General features: G+C 36.9%; 1 protein-coding gene across 6 annotated transcripts in view; it reads right to left on the minus strand.

Annotated features, from left to right (window-relative positions):
* Window positions 1–15,504, minus strand: part of klc1.S (kinesin light chain 1 S homeolog) — a 54,896-nt gene that overhangs the window by 33,144 nt on the left and 6,248 nt on the right. For all 6 annotated transcript variants that reach the window (XR_005963745.1, XM_018231870.2, XM_018231872.2 and 3 more), the window contains exons 2-8: window positions 9,032–9,293; window positions 8,272–8,502; window positions 6,628–6,706; window positions 5,106–5,331; window positions 4,102–4,189; window positions 1,138–1,239; window positions 42–215 (exon numbers count right to left, since the gene is read on the minus strand). Coding sequence is in view for 5 of the 6 variants with exons in the window: in XM_018231870.2 (XP_018087359.1) it covers window positions 42–215; window positions 1,138–1,239; window positions 4,102–4,189; window positions 5,106–5,331; window positions 6,628–6,706; window positions 8,272–8,502; window positions 9,032–9,292 (1,161 nt within the window). In the remaining variant the exon portion in view is untranslated. The remainder of the gene's footprint in view (window positions 1–41; window positions 216–1,137; window positions 1,240–4,101; window positions 4,190–5,105; window positions 5,332–6,627; window positions 6,707–8,271; window positions 8,503–9,031; window positions 9,294–15,504) is intronic.

Raw genomic sequence — 15,504 nt, forward strand, 5'->3', positions numbered from 1 at the left:
CTGGCAAAAAAACTGCCCTCACACACACACATATTACTTACCAAGTTGTTCTTTGTTTTAGCCACATTTGGATCATCGGGTCCTAGTTTGGTTTGATAAATCTCCAGTGCTCTCTGATAGTAATATTCCACCTCTTCATACTTGCCCTGGTTTTGGCACAACAAGGCCAAATTGTTTAACTGCTTGGCTACGTCTGGGTGGTCCTTCCCGAGCACCTGGTCATATAAGATATAAAATAAAAAATTGTGAATTTTTATAGATTTCCCCAATAACAAATAAGCACCATAACATGAAGGGGCGAGTGAAGGAATAGAGGAAAATAAATTAGATTTTCAAATGTTTTTTTTGGCTACTTCAACCATCGAATTGGCTACTACGACCTTCGAATCGAACGATTCGAACTAAAAATCGTTCGAATATTCGACCATTCGATAATCGAAGTACTGTCTCTTTAAAAATTTCTTCGACCCCCTAGTTCGCCACCTAAAACCTACTGAGGCCAATGTTAGCCTATGGGGAAGGTCCCCATAGGCTTGCTAACAATTTTCTGATCGAAGGATAATCCTTCGATCGATGGATTAAAATCCTTTGATTCGAACGATTATTCCTTTGATCGTTCGATCGAACGAATTGCGTAAAATCCTTCGACTTTGATATTCGAAGTCGAAGGATTTTAATTCGGCAGTCGAATATCGAGGGTTAATTAACCCTCGATATTCGACCCTAAGTAAATGTGCCCCAAAATGTTCTAACACTAATGACTAAGCATTTCAACTAAGAAATGGCTATATGGGTGTATCCACAATGTTGGTACATGGACTGAGTTTTTGGTAAATAGGAAAGCTGTCAGTCTCGTCCTGTTTTATAGTTTTATGCAGTTACTTCATCACCAACACATATATCTAAATACAAAATCAATAACTTTTCTTTACAAAAATAAAATTCTATAATATATGTCAGATCTATAACCCATCTGCTATGACAAACTACAACTTGGCAAGCCAGAATATGCTGAAATTGCCCTTTGAACAGATGTCATAACATAGATTTTCTTGCATTTGATTTTGTTCAAAATTGTATTTGTATTTTGTGGAAACATATAGCAGCCAAACTTCGGGTGCTCATTAATCCCCATACCTTTTCCCGGATTTCAAGAGCCCTTTTGCACAATGGTTCCGCCTCCCGGTATTTTCCTCGTTTCCCATAAAGAACTGCAAGGTTGTTGAGCGTGGCTGCAACCTGTCAAGTGTAAAAATATTGCAATGTAAGGCATTAAAAAAATATATTTTTGTTATATATTTTAATATAATATATAGTATTGTTATATATAACCAAATAAACGAAATATCGAATATCAAGCAATGCTTATGTGGACACTAGCCTGTAATATTATTCATTACAACATTGTTATAAGAATTTAGTTTTTCACTGTGACTTCAATGGGTGTAGCTGTAGTTAATTGTTTCTGTATGAATGATTGCTCACAGCAATTATACGAATTTTGTACAAGATCAGTCTTGTAGAATTCTGAAAATCATAACACAAGAGGAAAAAACATTTCAGGTAAGATCAAGCTATTCTAAAATTGTTCCTGTCAATAATTTATACTGTCAGGGCTAAAATAAGCTCATGTACAGATTTTAAAAAAATTCTGATACAAAAATCCCCATCACATGGTATTTCCCAATGTCAAGATTCTCTAGCAATTTGCTATGCAAAACACAAAAGCACAACTTATCTTCCATTTTCATTCTAAGGATGTATTCATTAAATGAATTAAAATAAAATGCAAGGCATTATTTTTAGCAGTTACATTAAAGAAGCAGCCCTCTATCTACTTTTTTATTATTCTGTATGTTTTCCTTGAAATAGATTCAAACAAGGTATTATAACGAAAACAAATATAAGATTACTGACCAGTTTGAGTTATATCAGATACCTATTACAAATATTTTTTCAGATTGCCTAGGCAAGCATGCTATTGAACTGGAGGAGGTTTTAAACTGTAAAGTCAATTTAGCAACAAAAAAAGATTACATTTGTAATTGTCCCATTTATGTGGAAACCTAATTTAAATATATTTAAAAAAATATATATATGACAGCAATTGGTAGTTTTCAACCTTGCCCCCTTAATAAGTAAAGGCCAAGTTGCAGCGTCGCTACTTCTATATGAATAAAAAATAAAAAAAAGACACTACAGGAGCAATAGTACTTTTTTCTTCAGTAACACCATATAAATTACTTTTAATTTTTCTTTTGAAAGAAAAGAAAATGAAGATACATGAGCTAAATGTGAGTTAGGAGATGATAAATGGTAAAACAGTTTCAGGCAGTAGTAAGAGAAGAATGGCTAGAGGGAAAGTGCAAGTAGAGCCTATCACATATGGTAAAGACTAATAGACACATAAAAAATTGTGTCCATCAGTTTAGAATGGTATCTCAGTAGGACTGCTGCTGCTGTTCAGTAGTGTTGATCAGTAACCAGCGTGAACATTAATATATACAGTGGTGCTTGAAAGTTTGTGAAGTCCTAAAAAGTTGATGAAGAAAACCTAGTTAAACAAATGAAACAATAATTATTATAGTTAGTCATGTATTTATTAAAAACAAAAATGATCCAAATGTGTGTGGCAAAAGTAAGTGAATCCTTAGGATTATCATATAATTTGAAGGTGAAATCGGAATCTGGTGTTTTTCAGTCAATGGGATGACAATCAGTTGTGAGTGAGAGACCCTGTTTTATTTAAAGAATGGGGATCCAGCAAAGCCTGATCACACATACAACCCATTTCTGGACATGTATCATGGCTTGAACAACAGAGATGTCTGAAGATCTCAAAAAACAAAAAAGTTGCTGATGCCCATAAAGCTGTAAAGGTCACAAGAATCTCTATAAAAAGTTTGGACTCCACCAATCAACAGTCAGACAGATTGTGTACAAACTTAAGACCGTTGTTACCCTACCTAGAAATGTTCGACCTTTCAAGATTACTCCAAGTGCAAGTCATCCAATAGTCCAAGAAGTTACAAAGGAACCCAGGCAACTTAAGGACTGTCTCACATTGGCGAATGTTTATGTTCATGAGTCCACGATCAGGAGAACACTGAACAGCAATGGTGTGTATGGAAGGGTAGCAAGGAGAAAGCCACTGTTCTCCCCAAACATATTGTTGACAGTCTACAGTTTGCTAAAGATCATATGGACAAACCAGGATACTGGAAGAATTTTTTGTGGACGGATGAAGCCAAAATACAACTTTTTGGAAAAATAAAAACACTGCATTCCAGCATAAGAACCATATACCATCTGTGAAACATGGTGGTGGCGGGAGTGTTCTGGTTTGGGCCTGTTTTGTTGCATCTGTGCCTGAACAGCTTGTCATCATTGATGGAACAATGAATTCTAAACTATACCAAAGGAAAATGTCAAGACAGATGTTTGTGAATGGAATCTTAAGAGACAGTGGGCCATCCAGCAATACAACGGATCCAAAACACACAAGTCATTCTACCAAAGAATGGTTAAAGAAGAATAAAAGTGAATGTTCTAAGATTAATCCAAATAAAAGTGAATGTCCTGACCTTAATCCAATTGAAATAAAGCAAGCAGGTCATGTGAGGAAACCCACCAACATCCAAGATTTGATGCTGTTCCATATAGAGGAATGGGCTAAAATTCCTCTGAGTCGATGTGCAGGGACTGATCAACATTTACTGCAAATGTCTAGTTGCAGTTATTGCTGCACAAGGGGGTCACAAAAAATACTGAGCAAAAGTAAGTGAATACAGATTCACTTACTTATGCCACATATAGATTTGTTATTAAATCTTTAATAAAAATTCTTCAATAAATATATGACCAAATATAACAATTTTTGTTAAATTTTTTTTTAACTAGGTTTTCTTCATCTACTTTTAGGACTTGTTTGAAAATCAGATCATGTTTTAGGTCACATTCATATAAAAATATAGAACATTTTAAATGGTTCCTAAACTTTCAAACACCTCTGTACTTTTATCTACTACCTTTGCTGACATAATTTAAAGAAATAGCACAACAATTGCAGAAAGAAAACACAAAAAAATAATATCCATTTACCGCTGGGTGGTCTTTGCCCAAAGTCTTTTCACGGATAGCCAAGGCATCATTTAATAGGTTTGCAGCATCTTTGTACTTATTCTGATCCCTGCAACAGAGTTTAGAACCACACATATTTCATGAGCTCAGGTAAGCTATTGAATTTAAATGCATAAAAAAATGCAACCTCCCCCCCAGGGGTCATTGGAAAAAGGAAACTGGAATTTCCTTTAGTTTGTATTACACTGTCAAGATAAACTGAATGGGTATTTAAAGGGATACTGTCGCAGTAAAAAATTTTTATTTTTTTCAAAATGCATCAGTTATTAGTGCTGCTCCGGCAGAATTCTGCACTGAAATACATTTCTCAAAAGAGCAAACAGATTCTTTTATATTTAATTTTGAAATCTGACATGGGGCTAGACACATTGTCAATTTCCCAGCTGCCCACAGTCATGTGACTTGTGTTCTGATAAACTTCAGTCACTCTTTACTGCAAGTTGGAGGGATATTACCTCCCCCCCCAGCAGCCTGACAAAAGAACAATGAGAAGGTAACCAGATAGCTGCCTGGTAGATCTAAGAACAGCACTCAATAGTAAAATCCAGGTCCCACTGCGACACATTCAGTTACATTGAGTAGGAGAAACAACAGCCTGCCAGAAAGCAGTTCCATCCTAAAGTGCTGGCTCTTTCTGAAAGCACATGACCAGACAAAATGACCTGAGATGCGCCTACACACCAATAGTACAACTAAAAAAAATACACTTGCTGGTTCAGGAATGAAATTTTATATGGTAGAATGAATTATTTGCAATGTAAACCGTGTAATTTAGAAATAAAAACTACACCATAAAAATCATGACAAAATCTTAAGTAAAACCATTTCAAGCATTGTATTATTTCAGGGCAGAGCTAAAGTAGGCCTATGGGCTGAATAAAGTATTACATGACATTATATTTCCCCTTTAGCCTGCTGCAATATAAGACAGGGCTACTTACACTGCATGCAAAAACACTACTCACCTATAGACCAAAGCCAGTATATTAAGCATTGTGGCCACATCTGGGTGATCATGTCCAGAGGTCTTCTCCAGGTCTTCAAGAGCTTGTTTGCAGAGGGGTACAGCAACTTCATACCTTCCCTGTGAAGCATACTGAATAACCAGATTGTGTAGAGTCCTTAATCTTGCAGGGATTTCATAACCACCTTGCTGGGCAGCAGCTGCTGCACTGCTGTGCTGCTGTTGTACTGCAGAAAATGAGAGCAGGTAAATTAATCCTGCCATATTCAAATACATTATATCCTAAACACAGATATGCCAGAATTTTGCTTAAAAGGTTTATGGTCTCTTTCCATTAATACTTCGGTCATAGGGATATTTTAGATGGCATTGGTTCTCACACGGTTACAATGAGATACAGATACATGGTTGGAGCTCATTAGCTAACGAGGAACTAACAGAAGCTCCAATTATTTTCAGCCCCTTGCAATATGGCAATTAAAATCCCATTACTAACAAAAATGTTTAACAAGTTTACGAATTGTGATGGTGTGACTTTTTCAAGTAAGCATTTTTCTCTATTGGAATCCAGTATAACTGTTGTCTTAAGTTGCAATCTTCAGGTGGAAAACATTGTCTGACACCAGGCCAGATTCCATGATCAAAGTTATTTTACAGTTTATTATGTAAAAACGTATGGGTAAGATTCAATTTGAGGAGGAAGAACCTTTCTCCTAATTAAAGGCCCAATTTTTTCCTATAGAGTTCAATAAAGTTTACCTGTGATAAACAGCAAGATCATTTTTTTCTCGTTGAATTGTATTTGGCTCTATTGTTTTCATTATTTACTCTGAACACTTCTGGAGAGAATTAGCAGGACCCTAGTAAGCCAGTGCAATATTAGGTATGTGCACAGAGAACTTCTGAACTGGTTCTGATTACAGGCATGATAAACTTAAGTGGTGTTCCCCTGAGCCTTCACTTGCAAGGGGCCTTGCCACATTTAGGGAAAATGTATAACAGGACACTTAAAGGAAAAGGAAAACTATACTCCCAAAATGAACACTTAAGCAACAGGTCGTTTATATCAAATTAAGTGGCATATTAAAGAATCTTATCAAACTGGTATATATATTTAAGTAAATATTACCCTTTTTATATCTCTTCCCTTGAACCACCATTTCGTTATGGTCTGTGTGCTGCTATCAGGAAGAACTTTGGAAGCAAAAAACAGAACTGTCGATTGGCTCATGTGAACTAACATGTATGGTTTGTTTGTGTGCACCGTGAATCCTAGGATCCCAAGGGCAGCCCTTATTTTTTTAAAATGGTAATTTTCTATTTATAATTACCCAGTGGGACATACTTCTAAAAAAGTATATTATGAAAATGGTTTATTTATATGAAGCAGGGTTTTACATATGAGCTGTTTTATGCAATATATTTGTATAAAGACCTACATTGTTCAAGGGGCATAGTTTTCCTTAAAGAAGAACAAAATGTCTTAATTCAATGGGGACATGCATGGCTTTTCCTGCACTTACTGCCTTGGCCTTGATCATCATCATCATTTGGGAACAGATCATCCAGAGGTTCCTTGGAGGAGTCACTATCTTTATCATCCTAAAAAAAAAAACAGCAGTAAGATCAGGCATCTGAATCTAATTTGGGACCTGCGGTTTTCTGTTAATGTGAAAAAGTACTACAAAACATGGGGGGTGCATTTTTGAGCAGAGGTCTGTCACTTCATGCATATGGTTCATTCACAGTGTTTCCCATAAACTGATGTGAAGGGAAGAGGAGCATTTTGACCACCTAATAAAAGCGACATTAACCTCATTATTACAGAGAAAAGAGCACACCAGAAAAAGAAGTAAAGAACTGTGCATCTTTCCGATATTTACTCATATTAATAAAGGATACATTTTCCCTCATATAAACTAGGTTTCATTTAAAGGGGAACTCCACACAAACATAACAAGCTTTTTGAAAAGTAAACATAATTTCAAGCAACTTTGCAATATACATCAATTAAAAAATATGCAGATTTTTAATGGTTTGGAACAGTTCCCCTAAGCCTAGCCCCAAGCTCTCCAGCTGATCTGTCGGACTACTTTTTTGAGCCGACTACTGTTACTTTGTATCAACAGCCATCTGTCCTCAGCCTACATCCTCCAAACCCCACAATTCCCTGCACATGTGATTTCAAGGAACAGAACATCACAGTGCAATGCATTGTGGGTTATGTAGTTCCTGCATGCTGTCTGTAAGCTGTAGAGAAGTTGTAACATCAATGTTTAGTCCATGCTTCCCTGCCAGGATTTAAAATGATGCAGAAAGAGAAGAATTGTTAAACAGCTGGATTTCATTAATTCATAGTTTTTGAAGAAACAGGTAACTGTGATGAGTATATTAGGGGTTTCTGTGTTATGTGGCCTCTTTTATCAAATTTTGGTTTGGAAGCCAGAGTTCCCCTTTAATAATAAGACTAGGACTCATTTATGAATTGGCAGGGTGCAAAGAGCAGAAAAATGGGCACAATGCTTCCTTTTCTTGCACTTTGCATCCTGCATTGTTCCCTCAATGAATTGCATGTATACAGCACTTCCTGAGTTTGGTAGCGCTCTATTTATGCGGGGCAGATAGGAGGAAGGCAATTAGACATCTTCCCCTCCCGCACCCCAACTTGTGCGCCTGACATGCCAGCTATAGAGTGAGAGCATACAGAGGTCCCAAATGGGCCTTGTACTTAAAGCCTATCCTATGGCAAATGGTAAGGAAATGTATGCACCTGCTGATGTTGCACTCTGAACCTCATCTAGGATTTTTTCATTTGCTGCACAACCAAACCAGAAGTGCAAGTCTTGAACCCTTTAGAGCTCTTGCACTTCTGCCCGTGGTAATAGAAAATAATCCTGAATGCCTTTAGGCAGTAGCATTTTTTCTGCTAACATTATGTTTGGATAGGATACACAGGGGGCTTCCATCTGTATTAGAACAAGACTATGCTATGCACATCTTTTTTTTTTACATGGCTAAAAAACATTTTAGCTTAAAAATAATCAAAATGCATTCACAACTCTAAAATCACTTTAAGTTAAATGTAAGAACACATATTGTGCTTCACACAATAAAATCAACACATGCAGGAATGGAAAATTAGAGAAGGCCGACGTTAAAGTACATACCGATGGGGAAATATCATCATCATATTTTTTCAGCTGATTCATAAATTCTAAATGTTTTTTCTCTTCCTCCAGTTGGGCCACAGACTGTTCACTCCTCTGCAACTTCTGCTGGGTGTTAGCCAACTCATCACGCAGCCACTGGTTTTCCTGGCAAAGTCGGCGGACTTGTGCTCTCAACTTCTGCTTCTCGGACTCAACTGCATTCAAGTGGTTTGACAAAGCCATCATTACCTGTGACAGGCAAATAGCATTAGCACAAATTAATTTTAAATGTTTCCTGCTATGCAATAATATTTTTCAGTAAACAAGCGTCATTAAGATCCTGTAAATTATAATCATTGCTCAGTAATGTCACAACTGTACCCCTTGTCATAAAATAGATTAGACATGTATTACTACTATATTACTATTAGAAGTCACCTTGCAGTTTCATGATCTTTACATAGTCAATATTATTCTAATATTCTACAAAGGGGGTACATTATTCCCATATAAACTTTCACTAAACTTTTCACTTTATAACAACAAAGGGCAGTAAAGTCACCAGCATTTCTTTCCAACTGCTATTGTTATAATAGCACTGATTAGTGTACACCCAAAAAAAGTTTCTTCAGGACATTGGATTAATAATTATTTAGCCAGGTCCTGCCCATTGCCTTCTTCCTATATGGCATCAAGTTATTCTATTTCCCATAAAGGACAAAGAAGTTTTTAGTCTGACCTATAAATACTTCCAGATTCACACATTTTTGTTCCCTACCTGTGCCTCACTCAGCCCGAGTTCCAACATTTCCAGAGATTTGCGGATCATGCTGGATTTCTCTTCCACCAAGTTGCTCTCATCATCTTTCTTTAAACACTTCATTGTTTCCAATAAACTATGTAGAATGGAATTGTGTTCATTTTTCAATGCATCCAGTCCTTGGATGACTTGCTTGGTCTTAGAAATAATCTCATCCTGAGTGAGTTTCTCCAACTTTTCTTCCTTAAGGTACACCATTGTGGACATGTTGTCATACATTCTGAAAAAAAAAAAAAAAAAAAAAAAAAAAAGAAGAAAATACATGTTATGTCACAGTCATGTTAAAGCTGTTAGTAGAAAGTGATTAAAGTTGCTGCTGTATTGAAATTTACTGTATTCCTAAGTAAAAATGTCTTAAATGACCTTTTGCTTGCATATAGATGGATATTCCTATTTAATCACATTATCTGTGTCCATAACATTCCTTACTCATGTTTTTAAGGGGTTGTTCACTTTCAAACACATTTTCTAGTTCAGTTGGTTTCAGATAGTTCACCAGAAATTAGGCCTTCTTCCAATTACTTTCTATTTGTGACCGTTTTTGTTTTTGTTAAAGAGATACTGACACCAGAAATTAAACTCTATCACTAAGGGGCACATTTACTATGGGTCGAATATCGAGGGTTAATTAAACCGATCAGAAATTACTTAGAAAGCCTATGGGGAAGGTCCACATAGGCTAACATTGGTGCTCGGTAGGTTTTAGGTGGCAGTACTTCGACTATCGAATGGTCGAATGATTTTTAGTTAAAATCGTTCGATTCGAAGGTCGAAGTAGCCAATTCAATGGTAGAAGTAGCCAAAAAAAACTTCGAAATGAAAAGTATTTTTCATTCTAATCCTTCACTCGAGCTAAGTAAATGTGCCTCTAAGTGTGAAGTTTAATTTTTCAACTTCTAAAGTAGCTCTGTGGGGGGATCACCGGCTCTTTACCTGTTCTAAATTGATACTGATATGAGCTTTGTGTATATCTATTGTGTGGTTTGTCATCCCCGTGTATACTTTTATATATACTGTACTTTTATGCATTGTACAGCTCTGCGGCTCCTTAACTGCACTTGAAAAATAAAGTTATACTTATAGACATGCATTTCATACATTTAAGTTTGTTCCTGATGAGCAGACTCATTAAAGACAGTTGTTAGAATTGATACAATAGTTGCTAATATTCCACAGATACTGATAAGGAATGTATCAACTAATTGTAACAACTAAATGTAGCAAATTGTAACCGTTCAGAATCTGCTCCAAAATTACTGAGCTGCCAGACTGAAACACTAGAGACAGACATTCAACTTTAAAGGGGTTGACCAAACACTTTTCTCAATTCAATTGTTTTTAGATTGTTCCCCAGAAATAAAGACTTTTTTCAGTTACTTTCTATTATTTTTTACTGTTTTTCCAAAATGTTCGTATCTCTGGTGTTTCAGTCTGGCAGCTGTTATTCTAATACACACTCTAAACTGTTACAATTTTGCAACATTTAGTTGATCCATTGCATCTCTGGAGTATTAGCAACTATTGTATCAAGTCTAACAGCTGCCTGTAATGAAACCCAGAGATTCTGCTCAGCAGGGACAAACATAAGAAATGTATCAACTAAATGTATCCATTTAGAACAGTTTACAGGGTCGGCGACCCCCCCCCCTCCCAGGGATGCTTCAGAAGGTGAAAAATGACACTTGACACTTCAATATTAGAAAAACAGTCACACGTAGAAATAGAAAGTCATTGAACCACCCCTTTAAACGTACATTTTGGGAGAACTGTAAAAGATAAAAGATGGAAAGCAATTGAAAAAAAAGTCGGTTTATGGTGACCAAATATGAAAACAATTGAATTTGAAAAAAAGTGTTTGAAAGGTGAACAACCCCTTTAAAGAGAAGTTAAACAAATCTTGTTGCCCCAAAAGACTGCAAAAAGCGGGAACCACTAGCTTAGATTCTCTTTAGAGGGAAAGGATCTAGGGATCTAGAACCTAAACTGAGTTTTTTTAAACAGCCAGTTTCTTGTTCAATGCCAATGCTAGACGTCTGCATCAGCCTTTCCCTGTTCCCTGTGCATGTGGATCCAGTGCTTTGTCCCGGGTGCAGGCACACAGAGCAGATTTCCCCAGGGAAATGTATGAATTCTGACTCTGAAATCCATTCTTTGTGCCTGTACCAGGCTAATAAAATGTATCCAGATGCAGACACATAGAAAAGCTGGCGGCACTAGCCTAAACCTTCCCAACACTCATCCCTCTGATTCTGCAAAAGTATGAATGAAGAAATAAGCACAATGTTATGATTACTGGTAATTACAAACTAATGGAAACATTGTCCACTGCTTTGTAAATGAGCCCTATAATTAGCTAGGGGCCCATTTACTTAGTTCAAGTGAAGGAATAGAGGAAAAAAAGTTTGAATTTCGAATGGTCGAATATGCATGAACTTCGACCATCAAATGGGCTTCTTCGACCTTCGACTACGACCTTTGAATCGAACGATTCAAACTAAAAATCGTTCGACTACTCGACCATTCGATAGTCAAAGTACTGTCTCTTTAAAAAATTCTTCGACCCCCTAGTTAGCCACCTAAAACCTACTGAGGCCAATGTTAGCCTATGGGGAAGGTCCCCTTAGGCTTCCAAGCAATTTCCTGATCGAAGGAATATCCTTCGATCGATGGATTAAAATCCTTCAAATCGTTCGATTCGAAGGATTTAATCGTTCGATCGAACGATTATTCCTTCGATCGTAGGAATAGCGCATAATCCTTCGACTTCGATATTCTAAGGATTTTACTTTGACGGTCGAATATCGAGGGTTAATTAACCCTCGATATTCGACCCTAGGTAAATGTGCCCCCTAGTGTGTTTGAGCACAAAGGACAATTAGGTTTTTTTGTGTTTTGCACCATGCCACACACTTTGCACCCAGAGCCAGTAGAGCAATCATAAGTGGTGGTCTGAAAAGAGTACATGGCCATTCCTTTGGACCCATTGCTATGTGCATGCTAGGGAGAACCACTTTGTATAACATACTACAGACTATAGAGCCCTGTATTTCCTGTCTAGAGCAGGCCTTAAAGGGATACTGTCATGGGAAAAAATTGTGTTTTTTTTTTTTTCGCAACAGTTATGTGGCTAGACATTTTGTCAGTTTCCCAGCTGCCCCCAGTCGTGCGACTTGTGCTCTGATAAACTTCAGTCACTCTTTACAACTGTACTGCAAGTTGGCGTGAAATCATCCCCCCCAACAAAAGTCCAGCATGGTCAACAAACATCTTTTAATAATCAGATTTTGTATCAATTCCATTAATCAGATCTTTACACCAATATTAAAATAAATACGTTCTCTCTTTTTAACACAATGAAGCTAAATTTTCCATGGATTATGACACAATAAAGCCATTCAAATAAGACCCCTGCTTTGCTTAAGCCTGGACACCACTTATCTAATACAGGTATGTGTTCCGTTATTGGGAAACTAGTTATCCAGAAAGCTCAGATTTAGGTATGGAGATCCAATTTATGGAAAGAATCCCCAGGTCCCAAGCATTCTGGATAACAGATCCAATACCTGTAGTTAGCAAGAGGTTCATAAAGCAGCAGTGCATTCTTTCAGAATCTCTCAGCAGAAGCACTGATTGATCAGTGAACTTATGGGTAATTCTGAAAGATCCATTAATACCTACGTAAAACAGTGGGCACTATTTATCAAGGTGTGAAATTACCACTGCCTTAGTTCGCATAAGGAAATATCATAGCTCTCTTTTTACTTTTATAGCATTTTTAGGGGCATATTTACCAAAAGGGTTAATAGAGAACTGGGGCGCTCCACTCTGGTAAAGTAATGTGAATGCTAACGTTTTAGAATAGAGGACATAAAGCACTGCTACGAATGGGTCACAGCACAGATTAGGGTTTGCACAAATAATAATGGGAACAGACCGATGATGTATTGGGCGGGGTCATGACATGGGGGGGTGTTTATGTCATACAAGGACAGAGCTGTGATTTTTGAGGTGGGCAATGGCCAGACTTTTGTTCGGTTTCACAATGCACAAACCCAAACAGACTATGTAAAATGAACAGCCCCAAGAAAAAGCAAAATGTCGGATTCAAAGCCAGACAGGTGGCAACCCTAGTACACACACTTGATAAAGGGCCTAGCCCGAAACATGTAGTGTGTACTCACTCCTTCAATAAACTAAATTGCATTCAAAGTCTACTGCCTTGGATTTGTCCTATAAAACAAATTTATTTATGGATTGACTTCATTGGGATATCAGCACAGAATAAACCATGGGACAAATCAATAATTGTAATTGGTAAACTGCATCAATTCTCTAATTTTTGGATTAGACCATATTCACTATCAGGCATGACTGAGCCAAGTTGACAGCTTGTGGTTGCCTAAAAAAAAGCGTCTACAAAATGAATATAATTTTAGTACAATAAAACTCTCAATAACAGTTATACCTGAAGCTACACCTTGAGTTCATGTCTTGGTAAACTAACATACCAGTTCCTTGACAAAATAACCAGAGACAAGTGTCTGCAGCATGAGGTTCAAATCAGTCTGGTCATTGGGTGACCTCTATTCTGCATCCATGGCCAAGTGATCAATGAAATATTGTGTATTTCTAGCCATCCAGCTCCTAAGCTAACGTTGCCCAAAGTAATAAGTGATTTTCCTGAAGAAATAACATGTGATTGTGACGTAAGCCTTAGAAAACAATAACGCAGCAGGATGATGGGACAATGGATTTCCAGCTGAAATGAAAATCACAGCAGCAAAAATAGCATATCCTGTTCTATTATTTATAAGCTCAAGAGTTAAAGATATAATGATTTAATCACTAGATCTGTTATTATATCTGCAGCTTTTATTCTGAAGCTGGAAACATCTATATAGGATAAAAAGTATTTTTAGACAACTGAATGTAATGTTGAAGACAAGATGACTAACATTTTTTAAGCCTTTTGTTGATCACAATACAATTCCTACAGCACAAGCAATAACCTTAAAGGGATACTGTCATGGGAATTTTTTTTTTTTTTTTTTTTCAAAATGAATCCGTTAATAGTGCTGCTCCATCAGAATTCTGCACTGAAATCCATTTCTCAAAAGAGCAAACAGATTTTTTATATTCAATTTTGAAATCTGACATGGGGCTAGACATATTGTCAGTTTCCCAGCTGCCCCAAGTCATGTGACTTGTGCTCTGATAAACTTCAATCACTCTTTACTGATGTACTGCAAGTTAGACTGATATCACCCCTCTTCCTTTTTCCCCCCAGCAGGCAAACAAAAGAACAATGGGAAGGTAACCAGATGGCAGCCCCCTAACACAAGATAACAGCTGCCTGGTAGATCTAAGAACAACGCTCAATAGTAAAAACCCATGTCTCACTGAGACACATTCAGTTACATTGAGAAGGAAAAACAGCAGCCTGCCAGAAAGCATTTCTCTCCTAAAGTGCAGGCACAAGTCACATGACTGGGTGCAGCTGGGAAATTGACAATGTCTAGCCTCATGTCAGATTTCAAAATTGAATATGAAAAAATCTGTTTGCGCTTTTGAGAAATGGATTTCAGTGCAGAATTCTGCTGGAGAAACACTATTAACTGATTCATTTTGAAAAAAAAAAAATTCCCATGACAGTATCCCTTTAAAAAGTAGAATCAACGTCTCTGATACTTGTCAGCATCACAGATTGTACTATGTACAGGTATGGGACCTGCTATCAAGAATGCTCGGGACCTGGGGTTTTCCGGATAACAGATCTTTCCGTAATTTGAGTCTACTAGAAAATCATGTAAACATTAAATAAAACCAATAGTCTGGTTTTGCTTCCAATAAGGATTAATTATATCTTAGTTTGGATCAAGTACAGGCTACTGTTTTATTATTACAGAGAAAAAGGAAATCATTTTTAAAAATTTGAATTATTTGTTTATAACGGAGTCTATGAGAGACATCCATTCCATAATTCTGAACTTTCTAGATAACGGACCCCATATTTGTATAGTGAAAAGGGATTAAAAAGAAATACAGCAGTCAGTTTTGGGGTGCTAAAGGTCTAAAACTGGAATTACATTTCTATAGCACAGAATTACTAGCCCTAGCACTGCACAATACAAAGCCCTGTATAGCTACTATCTTGGTACAATGCGGAAGTGAAACCAGCAATTAAACAAAAATGGTAGGAACGTCTGTATAACATTTTATTTCGTCAGCATGTTCATTGCCCTTTAGTTTCCGGTAGCAATGTTTCAGCTGTTTCCTTTCAAAATTCTGTTCAGCAGACCAGATATTTTAAAATTGCTGCTACATAGTTTAATTACAGTTTAATAGTTAGCCAATAATGGTTTGTTAGTCAGCAATGAACAAAAATAAAATAGGGCCTAGGGCCATTGCTCATTGGAAATAGGGACCATATA

This window comes from Xenopus laevis, chromosome 8S (assembly GCF_017654675.1).
Source record: "Xenopus laevis strain J_2021 chromosome 8S, Xenopus_laevis_v10.1, whole genome shotgun sequence".
Classification (NCBI taxonomy): domain Eukaryota; kingdom Metazoa; phylum Chordata; class Amphibia; order Anura; family Pipidae; genus Xenopus; species Xenopus laevis.